Source organism: Pleurodeles waltl, chromosome 8, assembly GCF_031143425.1.
Source record: "Pleurodeles waltl isolate 20211129_DDA chromosome 8, aPleWal1.hap1.20221129, whole genome shotgun sequence".
NCBI classification, from domain to species: Eukaryota; Metazoa; Chordata; class Amphibia; order Caudata; family Salamandridae; genus Pleurodeles; species Pleurodeles waltl.
The window spans coordinates 1,149,456,613-1,149,478,251 of record NC_090447.1 but is presented as its reverse complement, the minus strand read 5'-3'; the positions used below and the strand labels follow the sequence as shown (position 1 = coordinate 1,149,478,251).

At 44.5% G+C, this 21,639-nt stretch overlaps 1 protein-coding gene across 1 annotated transcript in view; it reads right to left on the bottom strand.

The window, feature by feature from the left end:
- SUCLA2 (succinate-CoA ligase ADP-forming subunit beta) overlaps nucleotides 1-21,639 on the bottom strand; it is a 440,896-nt gene that overhangs the window by 242,870 nt on the left and 176,387 nt on the right. The window contains exon 3 of the mRNA XM_069205385.1: nucleotides 4,344-4,443. Within this exon, the coding sequence (XP_069061486.1) occupies nucleotides 4,344-4,443 (100 nt within the window). The remainder of the gene's footprint in view (nucleotides 1-4,343; nucleotides 4,444-21,639) is intronic.

Below are 21,639 nucleotides of genomic sequence, written 5' to 3'. Positions count from 1 at the left end.
GTAGTGACTCTACCTCCTCGATAAGATCATCAATTTCAGCTATAGTGCAGTTCTCGCCCGCATTCCTAAGTTTTTTTTATAGATTTCTCCTTCCCCCTTGGGGGTTCTGATGCCTTACGTTTTCCCATATCTTGAGCCACCTATATAATGCTTCGGCTCTAATGGAACCAGTCCACAATATGTATTTATAAAAGAGATTAAAAGAAGGTCTAGTGGGGGTAAACCTAGATAAATATTAACTTCTCGTATGGCAAACGTTAAATATAAATTTTGCACTCATAAATACAAGCAAACCTCTTGCAGAAAATGAAGAGGCAGAGACCCGGCCCAGCCCCACTCCAAAATCTAACAGATAATGATGAAAGCGCTACACCAATAAAGGGAGACTTCCGTCCTAAGGCCCTCTATAAAAAGACCTTTTTTAGGAGTAATTGTCGGCACAGTACCTTCAGGCAGCCATATACGTGTGAGCTGCCTAATCCAAACGTCTTTAAATGGATGTCAGGGGGGTGGCCCTGCCCTGCCTTTTTCTGGCAAGGACGGGCCTGCCAGCGGGAGCGCTGTTGGAAATTTAAAGGGCTCCTGCCCTGGACACACCTCCTGACGCGCTTCCCACGGCGGCGGGAGCGCTGTTGGAAATTTAAAGGGCTCCTGCCCTTGGACACACCTCCTGACGCGCTTCCCGTTGGGGTAAGACTGCAGGTTTTCGGGCAGCGGCATCACCATGTGTGGGTGAATGAGCCGTCCCCTCACAAGTTGGAGACTGCCTGCCTAACCTTTTCGGCTAACATGCAGCACCTCACCAAAACCTAGAAAGTAAAGGTGATTTGTGGCGGCCTAGGAAACATGACACTCCGACTCATCCGGGAAGCCATGGTTGGCAGTTCTTGCCCTTTTCTCTAATTGCGAAGGCTACAGTTTTCAACTGCATTTATTGAAAAGACTGCATTCTATAATAAAAGACATGAGCAGCGATTATTAGGAGGATGAAACAGTGCACAGTAAGGATTTTTACTATGAGTTAGAAAAAGATAAACAATCCCAGCATTTGGCATAAGCATGTGTCTAGAAACTCCGAACTACACTTCTAGCGTCTACATGAGAGCATAGCAGTGATGGCCTTTTCTGCCAGTACTATTCACTGGAAGGAACTCCTGCCCCCATATCTGACAAACAGGGGTCTGCCCATCATCTCCTTGGTTGGCTGTAAAGACAAGGCTGAGGTCAGCAAAGTGGCAATGAAGTGGCACACAGCACAAGATGGCTCCCCTGGCTGGAATGACCTCTCTGACCTTCTTTAGCCTGTGTGTTGTTTTTTATAACAAAATGTGTTATGTTCTGAGAACAGGACTGACGTGGTAATTCGTCTAAGTGTTAAATGTTGGCTCTGCACTCTTGTGGAAGCAACACTAGATGAACTACCAGGTACAACCTTGAGCAGGGGCAGTGTGAAATGTTGTGTTAAGGAACTAATTACACTTTTGCAGAAAAGCAGCCAATTAGAAAAATACAACACCCAGCTAAAAGCAAGCCCTGCTAAAATGAATTAAAATGAGTAAATTAAATGAAGTATGTAACTAGGTAAAAGGGCACAGGCCGCAAGCCGAGCGAATATAAGTGAGCCCAAGTAAAACACTAAAATGAACCTACAACACCCTCCCCATTTTCGTGACAAGACTGCAGGGTCCAAGACCTAAAATAACTATACTTAAAACTATGATACTAGAAGCTCAGTAAAATATACAAAAAAAAGGAGATAAAAATGTTGAAGTTGACAAGGAAATCAGGCCGAAAGGCAGCCCAAATTAAAAGGACAATTTAGAATCTGAATAAAAAAATACCACAGGTCAAATTTAGCAATAGTCATGATCTTGCAGGAAATCTCTGATGTAATCAATGGAGTTGGAAGGCAGGAAGGACCCCACTGCAGGAGGCGATAAGGCGACCAGCTCGTTATCAAGGAAAGATTCATTAAGTACACATGTGCAAGGTCCCTCAGCCACAGGTCCGGCTGAGGAGGCAGCGTCCATGCAGTGCCAGAGGTAGAAGCACAAGGAGCCATGACATCCACATGGAGCAGCTCATAGGATGCCTCACGTAACAACCGCAATCTCAATGGGCATGTATGTGAATGAACTCTCATCAAGAACATTAACAGATCTGTGTCCAAAGAAGGTATGAGCTATACAGCAAGACACTTCCGGTACACAACTGAAGAAGCACCACAAGCAATGGAAAATTGGCTGCACACAAGTGAGAACTGGTCTGAATGACAGACACACTCAATTCAAGCTCTTCCAGCAGTAATGCTCTGAAATGCTGCATCATGCGTTCATGACACAGTTCGGCTGGTGGGAGGTCCATCACTCTGCTTTGTTGAGATAGGACAGCCACTGCAAATCAAAAATAGCAAGAGCAGGATATCGCCAATTAGTTACTGGGAATCCACCAAAGACACTTGAAAAAAAATTGAGTGGATGCCTGAGGGTATAACTCCCAAAACAGTCTGGAAAGTGCTAATGAACCCAGAACCAACAGGCTTAAAAAAGTGAACAATTCCAGCAATATTAGATGCATTACAAAATCCTGCTCACCAATTCTCCAAAATGTTTGGGGAAGTTGGTATTAGGAACTGCATCTCTGCGGATGACCTTGCTACTTGGAGGTCATACGTTTCTCTGGCTGATGCAAGAACCGTATGTTTTTTAAAACAAAAGAGCCTTCAGTCTGCTCAGCTTGTCAAAATTTACATTTTAAGTTGCGATGTGAGGCCACAATTCTGCCTCTTATCTCATGCGTGGGGGAGAATAACACATTGCCACAGCAATTTACAATTTGAGAAACTGAGATCACCGAGGCGATTCCAGGTTTCATATTACAGCAGCTTTCATCACTTCCATTCGAAAGAATTTGAAACATTGGGCGAATCAAAGAAACAAGAAAACCCTTCAGATAATAAGTTAACCACAACCCCACTGCATGTACTGTGCAAGGACATCTGTTTACAACTCATATAATGGCTTACTTAAGTCCCACATTTGCTTCCACTAAGAAAGACATGATCTCCATCTGGCCTGGGTCACCTGTGAAGTGGGAGGGACTAACCTCCTGGATCCACATCTCTCACACCAAGAAGGCAGCAGAACATGGACATCTGCAGCAGCAGAAACTTGTGGCCTTCAAAGCCCAAGAAGTTGGACAGTCCAGGGGCAGTATATTACTTCAGGGAGGCTGCTCACACACTCAGATTACTCTACAGGATTATACCTGATTTCTTTGAATGTATTCTCAATAGTGCTGCTTCTTTTTTTATACTCATTTTTAAACACATTTTGCTTTAACTATTTGTATTACCGTGAGTTTTTCATCTCCTACTCCCCCCTTTTCTTTCACGCAGTTTAATGTATCTATCTCTTTTTGTTAATTCCCTTTTTTACCTCACTCATTATATCCCATTTTTCTCTTGCCTTCTCTCTTCACTTTGCTGCTTGTTTCCCATGGAAATGTGTTATTTTAAGCTTAACCTTTATTTAGGTATGGACTGGAGAAGGTTTTAGCTATCTCTCTAGTGCCATGTTTTCTGACAAAATCATAATAAAAATATATACATAGGGCTTTTAGCTAGCCCTCATCTTTCACAAGTCTGTTCGAGTGGCATTCACGTTTTGCTTTTGCCCGTCACAGCTCACAGCAGAAGGCAATCAAAGGGTCAAACTCACTTCAGACATTTGCTATGTTTACTGCGAGTAAACATTTTGCTCTTGCACATCCACTTAGAAAGTAGCCATTTCAGTAGCAATAGGCCTATCTCGGTTTTCGTTTCTGCTTTACTTACATTTTTTCCTTACTTTTTTTTTTCAAATGGGACGATTTTATTTACTTGAAAGAATTATTAACACCATCTTTAGACATGTCTACTATTTATTTATTTTACTTTTTCACTTTCAATGTCTATTGCATATGTTGAAAAAAACTGCAGTCCTGCCCAGACCAGTCCTACTAATGATGGCCTTATTTGTTTTCTTTATGGTAGAAGGAACTAACCGTGCCCCTATCTTTGCGCCCTCTTTCCCCACCTTCTTGTTTTGCTGAGATTTTCATTTATACAGATTCTTTCCTGCGGTCCTTTTACATTGTTTAACTTATAAACTTGTTTTCTTTATCATTTACGATCTGTTGACGATTTAATTGAATTCAAGTACTCCCAGTAAATGGCACCGGGGTTAAGGTAGCAAACCGCACCAGTTACAATATATTCTATACCGCTCAAGTTTGGTTATACCATCTGATGCCCAGTTAGTTGCTAAGGACCAGGACCAGGTTCAAAAATAAAGTTAACTTACGAGTAGACAATCTTTACTCCTCCTTTTAGGCCACCTTCAAATGTCCCTTTTCCTCTGCCACCCGCGAGCACCTGTGCTTTCACCACAAGATCCTTGGAACCTATTAGAAAAAGAAAAAACATAAGGAAGTATAAGATTTACGATCTAAATAGAAACAAAAACATCCAGCATGAGTCATCTATAGATAATCAGAAAGGGAAAATAGCAATTCACTTCATGCTGACCTTTTCAAAGCAGTAATAAACATGTGAAATGAAGCACAAGTGCACCGCGGATGTACCGGCCACGGCAAATACCAGATATCTGTTGTTGATGGGGTAGCAAGGACAGCTTTGGTCCCCAGCGTAGTGTGATTATCTTGTATCCTCACTTACTTTGGCACTACCGTTCGGTCCTGCCCCCAAGTCAGCTATTCCTGCTTTTTCTGCCAAAGCCATTCAGCACCTTAGATCATGTAAACCCACACCCATAATGCTCCCTCTCAGGGGAGTGTATTAATTTAACCAGCTTCATATACTTCGGACTACACCCAGTAGGTGACACAGCGCCTTACATTGAGCCCGGTTACAGGTTACACATTCCAAAAATGCTCATTGTATTAATAAAGTAGGGAAGAAGGATTTAAAAAAAGAAAAAGAAAAAAAAGAAGAATATGCATGTTCCGGATACATAAAACAGTACTATGCATACTATAAAAACTGACAAAATAACATAAGATATATAACACACAGAAATGCAGATGAATAAAGTATATATAAAGATAACGTTAAGCACCAATTTTGACTTAATTGTTTCCCATCGACAGGAACTTTTTAGGAAATGTCATGGGCACACACTTTTATAATTAAAACTGAACAAGGACTTTTCAGTTCCTAATTTTAAAGTGTCTTAGGGGTTTTTCTGATGTTTATCTAGTGGCGAGCCAGACTACTAGTGCACTACCCAAAGGATTATTCTAGGGTCTTTGTCAGTTGTGAAAAATGGGTTTTCCAATACTTTATGTTCTGGATTTGGCTCGGACTTCTAAATATATTTCTTGGCTCAAAAGGAAAACTAAGAATTGGAGAGATAAGCTCAAACTTCACAATCCAGTGTCCTGCCTAGCGTTGCAAGAAGAGACTCATTGAGTGTGGCTAGGTGTAGTTTAAAAATTCCAGCAGGCAGTGACTTACCAGAGTCCATCCTCAACCGCACTATTGGGTGACTGGATGAAAAGGAAGGAGCTGCCTTTGCCTAGATTGTGAAGACTTCTGCTGTCAGTCATTAGAATTGCAGCTTGTGTGCTGCATCCTGACCAGAAGCCAGACAGCAGCTTGTTGAGGAGGTCATTTTCAGCTATAATTAATTTGGTTGAAGCCTCCACACAGCTGTCCTGGAAGCTCGTAAGACAGAGACCAGGTGGATGTTATTCAGATCATTCCAGGTTGCTCTGGCTTCTTCCAAAAGCAATTACATCTGCCCTACTCTTAAGCAGCCTGGAACTGTACCTTGTGACAGGAAAGTCTTAATCAGGTCTAAACAATAGGGGATAATGGAACAGCTAATTTCTTTGAGAAGCGGAGAAGATAGGGCGTTCTAGAAAAAGTTAGAAAGGTATATTCTTGGGAATGGTGCTGAGCAAGTCCATGCATGATTTCATTGAAGAATAAACAGGTGACCTAAGAGTTTATGTTAGTTCAATTTCTCCATAATATCTTTAAAAAGGCTACATATTTCTCACATTTCTTTTTTGAAGACATTGTTGTTCGCTGGAAGTGTTGGGTAGATTTTGGAACAAGAATTCAATATGGGGCAGTCAGTCTCCATTCTGGCATAAGTAGATTTGGCTATAAAAATAGACTATTTCCATTCATTAAATGTCAGTTTTGCAAGGACCTCTGTAGATGTAGGTTTGCAACACAATGTTCTGTCACCCAAAGCACAACATTTTCCTCATTTAGATCCTTTGAGTACTATTTTGCAAATTTCTTCCTTTTACGATTTTTCAGGCTACTGTAGCCACAATTCCTGCCATGGTATCAGAGTATTGAATTGTAGGTTATTAACTTCTTGGATCATAGAAGTGGATTTTAAGGAGAAAGCTTTCTCTGTCTCTGCGAAGGAAGGCTGATCCATGTTTCTACATCTCTGACCAATGGGGTGGCTTATGGGCACTACTTTGGCAGAAAATAAAGAGAGAGAATGGCGTGAAGTCATGATCTGATTAGTCTAAAGTGATCAGACTAGTCTAAAGTGATCAGAGCCTCAGTCTTAAGCATCACTTCCCATGCGGACTCAAATGAGTGAGGTTATTACAGAGTATAAAAAATTAAAGCTGCAATACAGCCAACTGAATTCTATGGATCACTCAAATGCAAATTGCAAATGCAAATTGAAGTCACCCAGGACAATAGTTATCATAACGGTCAACATTCTTGTAAACATTTCGACTAGCACTACAAAGTGGCTCTCCTTTACGCGTCAACATTAAAGAAATCAACAAAAAAACAGGTTGCTCTACAAAATGAATGCTTTCATCCAGTGGATAATAAAGGACACATATGTTAGTAGGTCACTGAAATGTTTAGAACTGGCCATTTTGTCGGCTCTTGCACTTTTTACCATGTTTGTGAATGATAGCTTTCACTATCTAAACAAGGCAGAAGATCTAGTACTCTGAAACATTGTCCAGGAATGACAGAAAAGAGTCAGTCAGCCATAGATCATTTCTTGTGATGAGATTTGCAATCTCACGCTCAGCCAACATGGAGCTATTTTGCAGGCACTTGAGGGACAGCTACACAGTTCTGCATTTAGTGGCTAAGGTGGCTTTATTTCTATCACATTCTTTAGAGGAGCTCCTTTGGTCCGGTAAGCCAAGTGCTCTCTGCAATAGGGATGGTAGAGTCCTCTAGTGAATTATTGGAAGCAGTTTACTTTTAGTCCCACCACAGATTTTCTGTTGTTTCTGTTGAGAGGTATAGGGGTTCTGCTTGAGCACTGGTCTATATGCACCCAAAGTGGTGCCTGTTTGTTAGGAGCCTCAGTGTAATGATAAGATCGGAATTGAAGTTTAAAAGGGTTTTGGATGAAGGATATAGGATCAAGGGTACCATAGGTTCAGAGGTTTTAAGGTAGGTCATGAGAGCTCTCAAAATATAGAATACAAGAGCGATAATGTTTACTGCTGTTGATTTAGTAACTAGATCACCTCTATGCATGAGAAAGCAGATGAGAAAAAACACTGAGAAACAAACCAACTATGAACTACAACTCATTCATATTGACATTCTACAGTCATACATGTTTCAAATGGCTGCCGAAAATTTGGAGGCAACTCCAACTCTGGATTGTCAACGGCAAATAAATTCCAGGTTCTGATTGATGAAAAATCTTTCTCCCCTGGTGTCAGTACAAATTCAACTTAAACTGAGTTCTCTATTATTTTTCTCTATAGATAAGTGCCCATATGAATACGGTTGCAGTGTTCACTGAGTCACTAATTATTCTAAGGTGTCAATCACTGGCCTATATTTTGACCCCTACAATCACACTACCACAGCACCACTCAGGATGCAACTGTGAGAAGGTCTCAATGAGTAAGGCTGAAAATGATTGCGGTAAGACATTGCACACGGAAGGGGAAACAAGCACCTTCAATTCGGTCTGTCACTAAAATTGCAAGCAATCCACTTACGGTTCCACTGTAACCCCACATACAGTAGAAAAGCAGATAAAGATTATAATCAACTCTGGTTCAATGGTCATTCAACTACGCACTATGTTTTAAGCTACGATCCTCCACAGCCGAAGTACATTTATCAGCCTAGCCCCATCACGCAGAGGGAAATTTTAGTTTTCTGCACGATTCCCAATGTCATAGCTAGGAGCTGTCAACAATGCAAGTGAATTCTACTTTTGAGAGCATTCACTCTAGATCTTATTCTTCTAAAAGAAGCTAGTAGAACTTATTAAAAAATACAGTAGCAGTGACTTCAGGACTGTTGCACAACAAAATGCCTATAAAAAATGAAGTACTTCAAACCTAGCACAAGGTCTTAAAGACACAATGAAATTTTCACAGGTCTTTAAAAGCCAATAAGTGCGGGTAAAACTGGAGACGTTTCAGTGTGCTATACATGAAGCAAAGAAGCAACGTTCAGAAACATAAACAATGCTGTATTATGACCAAATAAAAGCCCTCAAAAGGATGGGGAGGGTGAGTTCAAATAATTAGGGAGTGACAGGTGGCTTAGAGGGAAGATCTTGCACATATATAGGAATCTGTTAACTGAAATATTTTCTGGATCATGCTACCACAAGCACGACACAAGAGGTTTCCAGATACTGTTGGGACAGAATGTTTATTTAGTTCTTTCCGTAGAACAGACAGGATGGTTATCAGATTTCTGGTAGCAAGGATATCAGTGTGAATGTTTACAAGTTAAAAGGGATCGCACTACAGTATGCTATGTAATGAATTCAACAGTCTGCCATCTTAGGATGCTGCTGCTTCTGATACCTTTGAAACAACTCAAAATGTAAATCTTTTCTGCAAGGGAGTTTCATAAACGCCTCCTTTGCACGCAAGATATGCTATTAGGGCCATTATTCTTTCTTCTAATTACAAATAATATATATGTGGAGCTGGTGTTGGTACTTTCAACCCCTCATTTAAAAGCTTGCAAGATTTTGGTCCAGTGCAGGACAACGCCAATACTTATGGATTTGGTTTAATAAGGCTATCTGCTATTCAAGTCCCCAAGTTACATATGGATGGTCTGAGGTGCTGCGGTTCACTGGCTGAGGATGTGTGGTTAGGTGGATTGAGACGCCTAGATTTGTAACCTAGATTTCATTCATGGACAAAAAGAACAGTCTGGGAGATGGTAGCGATCTATAAGTTATTCCTGAAGGTTACTGAGAAGGATGAAGGTTAAATCTCTTATTGTGATATAAAGATGCCTTCTCTTTAACAAGGAGGTGAAAAGATCAGGAACTCGAATCTCAAAAAGCCATACATGCAAACAGATCAAAATACAATCACTCAAGATTGGGTCCTAGATTTGTATTACATTTTCCGCCTCTTCGTCCATTGCATATAAATAAGAAGAATCTTACATTAGACGACTGGAGCAGCCAGCAGCTTCCTTATGCTACTGTGCACAATATTAGTCTGATAACCTTAACCGGATTATTATTATTATTATTTTGGAATGTGACAGGAGAACAGAGGACATTTTCTGACAACATAAAGGGCTGCAGACTGAAAGTAAGTCCTAGGATAGGAACAGCAGTGCGGCATCAGTTGCACCCTCTTCCAGTTCTAGCTAGCAATAAACACTGCATGACTATGTCAGATGGCCGCTAGCCCCTGCATGTGAAGAAGAGGCATAGCAAATAGATAGCCTGGACACTGACACCATCTGAAAACATTAACAGTGTCACGACCACCCATGCACCCACATATTCTTGAAAGATTTGAAGTGTCCAGGAATCCACTGTCTGATGTGTGACGTATGCCTGGCGGTTGTGGGCCCTCTGTCGCCCCCCTGAAGGAGGCTGGCCTGGCTTGTAGTGGGTACCAGAGGTACTTACACCTTATGCCAGGTCCAGTTATCCCTTATTAGTGTAGAAGAGGTGTTTCTAGCAGCTTAGGATGATAGAAGGTAGCTATGGCAAAGCAGCTTAGGCTGAACTAGGAGACATGTAAAGCTCCTACTATACCACTGGTGTCATATGCACAATATCATAAGAAAGCACAATGCACAGAAGTACTAAAAATAAAGGTACTTTATTGTTATGACAATATGCCAAAAGTATCTCAGTGAGTACCCTCAGTATGAGGATAAGTTATATACACAAGATATATGTACACAAACCAAAATTATGCAGGTAATAGCAAGAAAAGTAATGCAAGCAGTGTAAAGTTACAATAGATTGCAATAGGAGCACATAGGTATAGGGGCAACACAAACCATATACTCCAAAAGTGGAATGCGAACCACGAATGGACCCCAAACCTATGTGAGCTTGTAGAGGGTCGCTGGGACTGTAAGAAAACAGTGAGGGTTAGAAAAATAGTCCACCCCAAGACCCTGAAAGGTAGGTGTAAAGTGCACCTACTACCCCCAGAGAGCACAGAAGTCGTGATAGGGGGATTCTGCAGGAAGAACAAACACCAGCAATGCAACAACAGTGGATTTCCGGACCTGAGTACCTGTAAGACAAGGGGACCAAGTCCAATAGTCGCGACAGTATTGAGAGTGGGCAGGAGCCCAGGAAATGCCAGTTGAGGGTGCAAGGAAGCTGCCACCTGTTGGAAGAAGCTTGAGTTCTGCAAGAAAGAAGAGGACTAGGAACTTCCCCTTTGGAGGATGGATGTCCCACATCGCGATGAAGCTTGCAGAGGTGTTCCCACCCAGAAAGACCGCAAACAAGCCTTGCTAGCTGCAAGGGTCGCAGTAGAGGTTTCTGGGAGCTGCTGTGGCCCAGGAGGGACCAGGATGTCGCCACTTGGAGGAGGAGACAGAGGGGGCACCCAGCAACGTAGGGAGCCCTCACAGAAGCAGGCAGCACCCGCAGAAGTACCTGAACAGGCACTTAGAAGAAAAGTGAACCGGAGTCCACCCAAAGTCACAAAAGGGAGTCCCACGACGCCGGCGGACAACTCAGAAGGTTGTGCACTGCAGGTTAGAGTGTCGGGGACCCAGGCTTGGCTCTGCACGAAGGAAATCCTGGAAGAGTGCACCAGAGCAGCTGCAAATCATGCGGTACCCAGCAATGCAGTCTAGCGTGCGGAGGCAAGGACTTACCTCCACCAAACTTGGACTGAGGAGTCACTGGACTGTGGGAGTCACTTGGACAGAGTTGCTGAGTTCCAGGGACCATGCTCGTCGTGCTGAGAGGGGACCCAGAGGACCGGTGATGCAGTCTTTTGCCTGCGGTTGCAGGGGGAAGATTCCGTCGACCCACGGGAGATTTCTTCAGAGCTCCTGGTGCAGAGAGGAGGCAGGCCACCCCCAGAATATGCACCACCTGGACAAAGTCGAGAAAGCCGGCAGGATGAAGCGATACAAGGTTGCTAGTAGTCGTCTTGCTACTTTGTTGCGGTTTTGCAGGCGTCCTAGGCAGTCAGCGGTCGATCCTTTGGCAGAAGGTGAAGAGGGAGATGCAGACGAACTCTGGTGAGCTCTTGCATTCGTTATCTGGTGAGATCCCCAAAGCAGAGACCCTAAATAGCCAGAAAAGGAGGTTTGGCTACCTAGGAAGGAGGATTGGCTACCAAGAGAGGTAAGAGCTTATCAGAAGGAGCCTCTGACATCACCTGCTGGCACTGGCCACTCAGAGCAGTCCAGTGTGCCACAAACACCTCTGTTTCCAAGATGGCAGAGGTATGGGACACACTGGAGGAGCTCTGGGCACCTCCCCTGGGAGGTGCAGGTCAGGGGAGTGGTCACTCCCCTTTCCTTTGTCCAGTTTCGCGCCAGAGCAGGGCTGGGGGATCCCTGAACCGGTGTAGACTGGCTTATGCAGAGATGGGCACCATCTGTGCCCATCAAAGCATTTCCAGAGGCTGGGGGAGGCTACTCCTCCCCAGCCCTCACACCTATTTCCAAAGGGAGAGGGTGTTACACCCTCTCTCAGAGGAAGTCCTTTGTTCTGCCTTCCTGGGCCAGGGCTGCCTGGACCCCAGGAGGGCAGAAACCAGTCTGAGGGGTTGGCAGCAGCGGCAGCTGCAGTGGAGACCCCGGAAAGGCACTTTGGCAGTACCCGGGGTTCTGTGCTAGAGACCCGGGGGGATCATGAAATTGTCCCCCCAATGCCAAAATGGCATAGGGGTGACAATTCCATGATCTTAGACATGTTACATGGCCATGTTCGGAGTTACCATTGTGACGCTGTACATAGGTAGTGACCTATGTACAGTGCACACGTGTAATGGTGTCCCCGCACTCACAAAGTCCGGGGAATTTGCCCTGAACAAAGTGGGGGCACCTTGGCTAGTGCCAGGGTGCCCACACACTAAGTCACTTTGCACCCAACCTTCACCAGGTGAAGGTTAGACATATAGGTGACATATAAGTTACTTAAGTGCAGTGGTAAATGGCTGTGAAATAACGTGGACGTTATTTCACTCAGGCTGCACTGGCAGGCCTGTGTAAGAATTGTCAGAGCTCCCTATGGGTGGCAAAAGAAATGCTGCAGCCCATAGGGATCTCCTGGAACCCCAATACCCTGGGTACCTCAGTACCATATACTAGGGAATTATATGGGTGTACCAGTATGCCAATGTGAATTGGTAAATTTGGTCACTAGCCTGTTAGTGACAACTTTGGAAAGCAGAGAGAGCATACCCACTGAGGTTCTTGTTAGCAGAGCCTCAGTGAGACAGTTAGGCATCACACAGGGAACACATTCAGGGCACATACTTATGAGCACTGGGGCCCTGCCTGGCAGGGTCCCAGTGACACAGACTAAAACAACATATATACAGTGAAATATGGGGGTAACATGCCAGGCAAAATGGTACTTTCCTACACCCCCACATAGTGACCCTTAGCCCATCGGTACACCATTCTCCGCGCCAAGTGGCCAACAATCGACTCTGGGTTCTCAGAGATGCGTGGCTGAGGAACAGAGGGAGTGTGACCAGCCCAACAGCCAAGTTTACCCTGGTGAGTCTTGTGCCTGCAACAGCAGTAAACCTGACCTGCTGAACCTAGATGAATCCAGCCTGGCTTACAACTGCTAAGGGTCTGAAACCTCTGACCACACCCTGTCATAAGCTGCTACAACCACCACCTGCTCCAAATGGCACCATGCAAACTTAAACAGCCAGTACCAATCAACCACATGACCTCAGCACCCAAAACGAGATCGCAGTAATTGCAAAAGTGAAGGAACAAAAAGCAGGGCCAAATAACCAAGCCAACGAGCAAAGGGCAACTTCTGTGCAAGTAAATTACTAGTTAAATGAACTAAGTTGCAGCGCCAAGGGAGTGGCCACTAACCTAAGCAACAGCAAGTGACCTAAAGGCTGAGTGACCTGTAAACAGATCTCAGAGGACCAGGCAAGTTCAAGCAGTCAGACTTGACTGAATAATCCCACTAACACTCCTGGTTTGTCATCTTAATACACCTCAAACAAACAAACGATGACAGACAGCCAAGTTTCAGGAGATCTGTTGGGAAACCAGCTCAGTCAACCAGCTCAAGTTTTGAAACTTTATTTATCCTTTTTCATTATAAAGGTCACAGACAGTACATACGGTCTCCAATGAGGAGCACATGTATGGGATAGCGTCTTAAGCATATATTAAATGTGATGAAGCAGCAGGTACAGCCTTTTCTTTGTTTGACTGCAGGAGAAATGAAAAAAGCTCTCAGTGTAAGAGTACAGGAGATATCAACAACATTGTCGTACAGATCTGGTAGCATACAATATGCTGTGGAGGAACAAACTCAGAGCAACACAGAGTAGTATCTTATGTAACAGTGGTCTCTGTAATCTGAATCAGGAGACTATTGTAGTAATAGGCAACCCGTAAGTGGTTGCCCTATGTCTCGGGCCTCAGACTATGTAGGCTGAAGTGGGGCATATATTTCACTTGTGGTGTCACAATGTGTCATACTACGCAGCCAGTCTGAAACGTAAGGACAATGCTTACTGCCCCAGCTTAGGGCAATCTCTTGTTTGGCTAACAGTAGCGCAATAGCAGTGAATATACATACCCTTTGTGGGATATCAGCAACATATCCCAGCAGGGCCATCAGTGGGTCAGGAACCAATTCTGTCCCAATCATCATAGACATCTGGGTATAAATTGTCCTCCAATAGACTTCTACAAGGCCGCAGTTCCAGGTCATTGGGGCATCAGAGGGCTCTGCAGTTGGGGCAGTTGGAAGATCTGGACTGATCAGATTTGGCTAATGTACTAGGTGAGGCGTAGGTGTGACGTAAGAACTTGTAGTGTATCAGTTTGTGTCTATGGTTAGGTGATAAGTGTTTGGTTTGGTTTGGAAAAGAGCCATACTTAATCTGATATCTGATAGTGGTCTGTCTAACTTGAGCTCCCACATCTTTTTAAGTTTTGTGTCATGGGGAGGCAGTAGAGCTACACAAGTATGGTACAGCTCGAAAACTAAGCGCCTGCCCTCTGTGTCCATAATCAACATCGTCAGGGGGAGGAACTCGTTAGGGGCCAAAGTGTAAGAAGAAATCTGAGCTTGCAAAACACTGTGGATGTGCCATAAGGCAAAATGGTCCAAGTGGGAGGCATCTGCAAATCTGATGTCATCTCCATGGGACAGGGCTTGTCCGTCGGGAAAGAGGTCGCCAAGCATGTGGAGAACATGGCTTGTCAGAGTTTGTTGAACCTATTGGTCCTGTGTAGGGGTTAGCCATTGGTTGTTAAGTGTCAGAGCCTCCTCCATGCCCAGGTGGAAGTGGAGAGGGTCTGTATGTCGAATGGGTCCAACAGGATACTCAGCGGGAGGATGGAGGCAAGAGGCATCAGGTCAGCTTGGTCGTGCTCAGTTTCTGGGTAAGGGTGACGGGCGTCACGATGACACCAATGGTAGGCAAAGTGGCATTGAGCAGCGAGGTAATACAGGTGAAAATGTGGGATCGTATGGAAGCACCAAATGTTCTAGCCTACCAGAAGGTCTTCATCCGGCCCAAACTAGTTGGATCAGCAGAGGCTTAGGTTTAGATAAAAAAGTGTTGGTAAGTGGGATTGGAATATTCCGAAAAGAAATATAGGAATCAGAAAGAACCATTTTAATAATGGCGATACGACCCACTCTAGACAGTGGTAGCCAACACCACCCCTCAATCTGCATTGTGAGTGAATCTATAGCAGGGCCATAGGTCAGGCGGATAACTTGCTCTTTATCCTGGTGGAGCCAAATGCTCAGGTAACGAACAGGAACGTCACACCATTTCAGAAGTTAGGCACAAGTGAATGGCACCATGTTGATGAAGGGAAATATTTCTGTTTTGTGCCAGTTGATACTGAGACCAGAAAAATCACCAAACCGGTAGATTTTTTGGACATCTTCTTCTGGGTGCCAGACAAATAGGAGAATGTCATCTGCATAAGGGGATAGGAGAAGCAGGCCCGGGCGGAACTGTAAGCCGCATGGAGATGTTTTTCTCGAAAGTGATGAACCAGCGGGTCCATGGCTATGATAAAGCAAAGAGGTGACACGGGGCAACGCTGTCTGGTCCATCTGGTAATCTCGAAGGGATCAGTGTGGGAGCCACTGGCACGAATGCGCACCAGTGGCTGCGTATAAAATAACTGAACCAGTGATATATATATATATATATATATATACAGTATATCTATCCGCAGGAGAGTTCTAATTTACACAACGTCACCAGCAGAAAAGGCCACTTGAGGGCGTCAAATGCCTTCTCCGCATCAAGGAGGGCAACCGCACCTGGCATGTTGGGAGATATCTTATGGAGCACCGATAACATTGTATGTAGATTGTGAGATGTGGAGCATCCTGGAATAAAGCTTGATTGCAATAATCTGGTCCAATAAAGCGACAACCGAGTCACCAATACCTTAGCCAGTATTTTGGTATCAAACTTTATTAGGAATGGAGGCCCATAGGAGGTGCAGTGTAGAGGATCTTTACCCGGCTTCAGAAGCAGTGTAATAACAGCCTCACGTAATGTAGGGGTGGGGAGTACTTCTGTTTCCAGAGATTTTGCATAAACCTCGAGGAGCTGCGGGCCAGTAACTGCTTGTAGGTCATCTAGAAAGGCACCCGTCAGACCATCCAAACCAGGGCTTTTGAGCCACCGAAGGCATCTATCAGATGAATGATTTTGTCAGAACCGATAGGTTCACTAAAGAACTGCTGTTGGGGCCGTGATAACCATACCATGGCAATCTCAAAGAGGTAGACATAGAAGGCAGCATTGCCTCGGATACCACGCACAGTATAGAGTGTGGAAAAATATCAAAGTATGTCTGCATTGTCAGTAATCCTAGTCCCACGTCTCGCTGCAGTTCTGGGATATATGACCTGCCACGGGGAGGGTCGCAGCACATGCCCCAGGGTGCGTCCCTCCCCGTAGCAGCAGGCCATGCCATACTTGCCAAGAAAAAATAAATCACTGAATTTGTCCAGGAGAGTAAGACGGCAATATTTGGGGACATTGTAGTTGCTGGGTGTGTGGGTCATCAATATCTCGGAACTCGGTTTTTATACAAGCCAGGGTGTTCCCAATACCACGTAAGTCCTTGAAATGTTTGTAGATTGAGTCCCCAAATGTACGCCTTGAAGGCCTTCCAAAGAACAGCTTGTATCAACACAGAGCCCTTATTTAATATGAAGAAGTCAGCAATGGAAGTGCAGAATGAATTATCTAATAAAGCACTGCAAGAAAATTGCCAGTCTCTCCCACCATAAGACAGCTGAAGCACGTTCCTAACTGGAGAATAGTCAGGAGACATATGTTAGATGGCAGATGTCCCGCAGCCACAAGGTTGCAGCACTTGAGAGCAGACAATAATCAATGCAGGACCATGTGTGAAAGTTATAACCAGGGGTATTTGCATGTAGTAGTAACTAAGCATCCATCAATGTATAGGTACCACAGAGGAAACAGAATGCCTGTAGAGAGCGTGGCTTACCATTGTCAGGGACGTAGAGTCTAGTAGTGAGTCCAGAAGGAGATTGAGATCAATTCCTAAGAAAATGCGATTGGCATCCATGTGACCCATTAGGGCTACCAGTGTGTGAAAGAAGTTGAGAGTCTACGATAAGGGCATAGACATTAAGAAGAGGAATACTCTGGTTGGCCAGTGTTCCAAAGACTGTCACGTCCCGACAGTTGTCATCGGCGAAGTGGGCCGTGGGTTGAAAAGGAAGGGACTGTTGTGTCAAAATGCACACTTCCCAGAATATGGCCTATACCTGAAGAAGTAATAGTGAGGGCCCCAAGAGGACGCTTAAAGGCAAGAACTGCTAGGGGGGAGAGGAGCCTCCTGCAGAAATGATATTTTAACACCATGGTGTGTAAGGTACTGTAAAACCTGCTTACCCTTCCATGGTTTGTTGCCGCCTCTAATGATGCATGACATAAATGGAAACTCGACCACAGAGCTACGGCCCTCAGGTGCCATCAACTAGCATGGTGTAGAAATGTGCAAAATCATATAACTGCAACTTATTGCATTTCAACATGGCCAGGAAACAAGAGGAGCCCCTCAAACAACAAACATGAAATCCCCCACCCACATTGGACAAAGGACTCACATCAATCAACAAAGAAAGACGAAAACAGACAAAAGCATAAATCACAAAAAGCAGTAATGTGGCATACACCAAGAGGAGTGAACAACACTATGGCATCTGAAACCCAATAATACACATTTCTAAAACATAGTAGGAAGGTCGGAATGGGATGAACTAAAAGTGGGGGGGGTGAATCCATTGGAAAGCAATGTGCAGCACCACATTTCCATTTGTGTGTCGTAGTGCAGCCATGTTAATTAAGAGGATGCAGAGTGATGGTGACTGTTTTCAGTCTGTAGGAAACAGGTCAGCAACTGGGGATGCTCGGTCATCTGAGAGAGAGGAGTTGGGTGCATCGCTGTGACCAGGTGATTTGTCTTTTTTGTTTTGCTTGCTGAATGTCAAGATTTCTGGGGTATCAAAGAAATGAGTTTTGCCATCAACATGTACCTGCAGGCTGGCCGGGCAAAGCATACTGTAGGACAGTCCCAACTTGTGGAGTGCAGCCTTGGCATCTGTGTACTTGGGGAAGGTGCTCTGCACCAATATGGTGAAGTTCTGATAAAAGGATAACTGCACCCAGATAATGCACTTGGCCCACCTAGCACCAACCGGAGAACTGTGTCCTGGTAACGAAAGTTGAGAAGCTGTGCTATGATGAGCTGTGAAGGGGCACCAGGAGCAGGTTGGGGGCCAAGGGAGCGGTGGGCACCTTCCACTGCAAATGTTGATGTGAATTTTAGACGTCCAATAGGTCTGACAAAAGGCATTCGACAAAAAGGTCCATGCAACCAGTGTCCATGGATTCTGCACTCCACACGGTGGGCAGGTTGTTGCAGAGGGACGGGGCATCAAGATCCTCATTCTTCATGGCCATGGACTTAAGGATCGTTTCAATCTTCTCAAGGTATTTTTTCACCAAGCTTGAGCCATCCTCTAGGGTCGAGATGCGTTCCTCTGAACCATTCAAAAGCACATTCTGGCAATTTAGACGCTCTCCCATGAGGTCAATGCGAGAAGTAAGGGTATCACACTGGGCGTCAATGGCGCAAAACCCCACACAGATTTCTGCCATAATTGTTGCCATGTCTGGGGTAGGCTTCTGATCAGCCATGCGCTTCCCCCCCATGCTGGTGGGGGGCTCTTATCGATCTGTTTCTGCACTTAAACAGCAGTTTGCACTGTTTAGGATCTTCGTGCCCCATAGTTATGAAAGTATTGGGGTGCTGTGCTGTGTAGTGGAGGAAACACAGCCAGCGAATGAAGGCAGGGCACAGTGGTGACCAACGCACTACTCAAAGGCACCAGTGATAGTTGTGTCCGAGGCAGCGTCCGAGGAAAGCAATTAGAAAAGTGTGACAAGGTGCCACAAGAAGTGGTTTTGGGCCCAGCCGAGGGAGTACCAGGTGTCCAGAAGAGGACCAAGCCCCATAACTCCCTTCGGGGAGGGGGGGTCGCTCCCAGGAACTCTCACCCCTACACAAGGAATCACAGGCAGCGTTGAGAAAGGCCAGGCCACTTCAGCATGGTGCACCAAGCACGGAGGCCAATCAGTGGCAAGTGGGGTCGCAGATCAGTGGAGTAGTTAGGCGGAAAGCAGGCAGTGGTGTACACAGTCAGATCACTATACAAAGAAAATAAGTCAAAGTAGGACAACCTGGACATTTATTGGCCTTGCAATGCAAGTAGAGCCGCTCCTTGCAGGTCGGGCATCCACAGCGGGACCATCCCCTCAATAGTCCCAGATATGCAGTGAGGCTCGCAGCAGCACCAGGAGCAGACAGGGGGGCAATGAAGTTCCTCAGGAGTGTGAGTGAGTGTGAGTGTGAGTGTGTGAGTGTGTGAGTGTGTGAGTGTGTGAGTGTGTGAGAGTGTGAGTGTGTGAGTGTGTGAGAGTGTGTGAGTGAGTGTGTGTGTGTGTGTGTGTGTGTATGTATGTATGTAGATGTGGAGGAAGGCACATGTGAGTGCCTAGTAATTGGTGGAGAGCAGCGACACCTCCATTACCCTGTCATCAGCAGCAAGTGGCCCAAAGTGGTGCAAGGCAACCCTCCCCAGCAGGACAGTCACAGGTGGGGGCCCACTCAGACATTTGGTGAGGGATTTAGGCGATGGAGCTTCACTGCTGGGCGGCCATCTTAATCGCCAACATGGCCACGGCATGCCACACCACACCACACCCCCCCACCACCAATAGCTCAAGTTAAGTTCAAGTCTATTCCTATAGCAGACAAGTCCCAAAATAGTCAACTCAGACAAACCAAGCTTGATATCTTCAATGAAAACCCAGCAGTAGTAGTTGAAAATAATAAACCAGCTGCATAACACGAGTGTGAACACGCCCAAATTCTCTAGCGCTACTAATTCACTAACAGACACAACTGGCCCAAAATCAGTGGGTACAGTGAAGGGCTCAGAAACGATCACTCATAAGTTCTAAACCACAAGATTCTCACATCGATGAGGTACAAAGCAAAGCACAAATTATTTCAGACAAAGAACCTAACCAAAACCAGGAGAGTTCAAAGCCCAGAACTAAGAAACAGACAACAATAAAGGCTAGCTTCGAATCAGCTGAACTTAAAGAGAAACTACATCAGTGTCCACTAGCTACTAAAAATACAGACTATGGGAAAGGGGAGTGGATTAACCTCTTAAGACCAGCTATAATTATAACATTTGAAAAAAACACAACGCCACTAACTACACTTATGAACACTATTTCTTCTGAAAATTAATCCATTCATGGCTGTGAAGAATTATAAGTTGGAGCGCAAGTAAATAACTTGAAGTAGACAGGCGGCCATGAGGAGGTACAGTGTGGAGCATAAGCACTAGCAAACAACTCAGAAAGGGCAACCAAGTGATTGGCAAGTTCCCTGGATAACAGAGCTCCTGAATGACCTAGAAGGGATCGAGCCAAGCGTACCACTTCACACATCCTCTCCTCTAAAAGACAAGGGAGCAAAGGTATCATCAGAGACCCACTAGCACTCCTGCCATGTAAACGATAAATTAAAACCACAAGCATATCCTGTTCTAAATGCCACAGGGGCTATAGGTGCACCTCTCAAACATGGCAGGCATTCTTGAAGCCCAGTCCAGTCACATCTGTGAACAGGTGCCCTTACTAAAACAAATTCCCAAATCCAATAAAGCACCAAAACAATCCTAAAACTTGATGAAATACCAGTTTTACCCACAGCATCAATAACTGACTTACTTCAACTAATGGCCATGAAAATATATTCTGATCTACCCACTGTAGCTGCTTCATCGATTCAATCAACAAACAGAGCTTGTATCCCCAATTTATCATGTGCAACGAATAAAAATGATGAAGATTTATTGAAATGTGAAACAGGCTCAACCCTGGAAATCTACAAAAACACTATGAAGAGCGACAGTAACCAACATGCAGCTAAACAATGGAAATATAACAAAATCCTGTTAATTCACTAGACTCCAAAATAAATTACCTCAAACAGACCCGAGCAAGCACCAAACACACCAAATGAGACTGAACAATTTTAAGCATACATCATCAAATGATGGCCACAAAAAAAATTAAAAAGCTAAACAATAACTCCGCATCAAAAATTGAAAACACTGAATTCCAATACAAGTAACAACTCTCAGGCGCAAAAACTTTATTCAAATTTTCATCTCCCCAGATTAAGCTGCATCAAATGCAAATAATCAAGATTCAGCGCTTAACAATAGGGACATGCAAATTTCTAGTGAAAGACAACAAACTAGTCAATCCACAGGAAACAAAGTAACAAAATCCAGAAATTGTAACTCAGAGTTAACTTATAGCCAAGTGTTAGTTAACCAAAGTCCATTACCGTCTTCACCACAGGAGAACTTTGAAAAGCCAGGGCATCCAGCAGGATAGGAAGAACCAAATGAAGCAGAAGGTGCACCAACATCAGTAACTGCCATATTAAGAAATGTAGCCATTGGCTTTGCTCTTTCAGTAAAAACACTATCAAACTCATACTCTGCTGAACATCAGACAAGCACAGTAGATCTAGAGAAAGCTTTAATTCAAGTC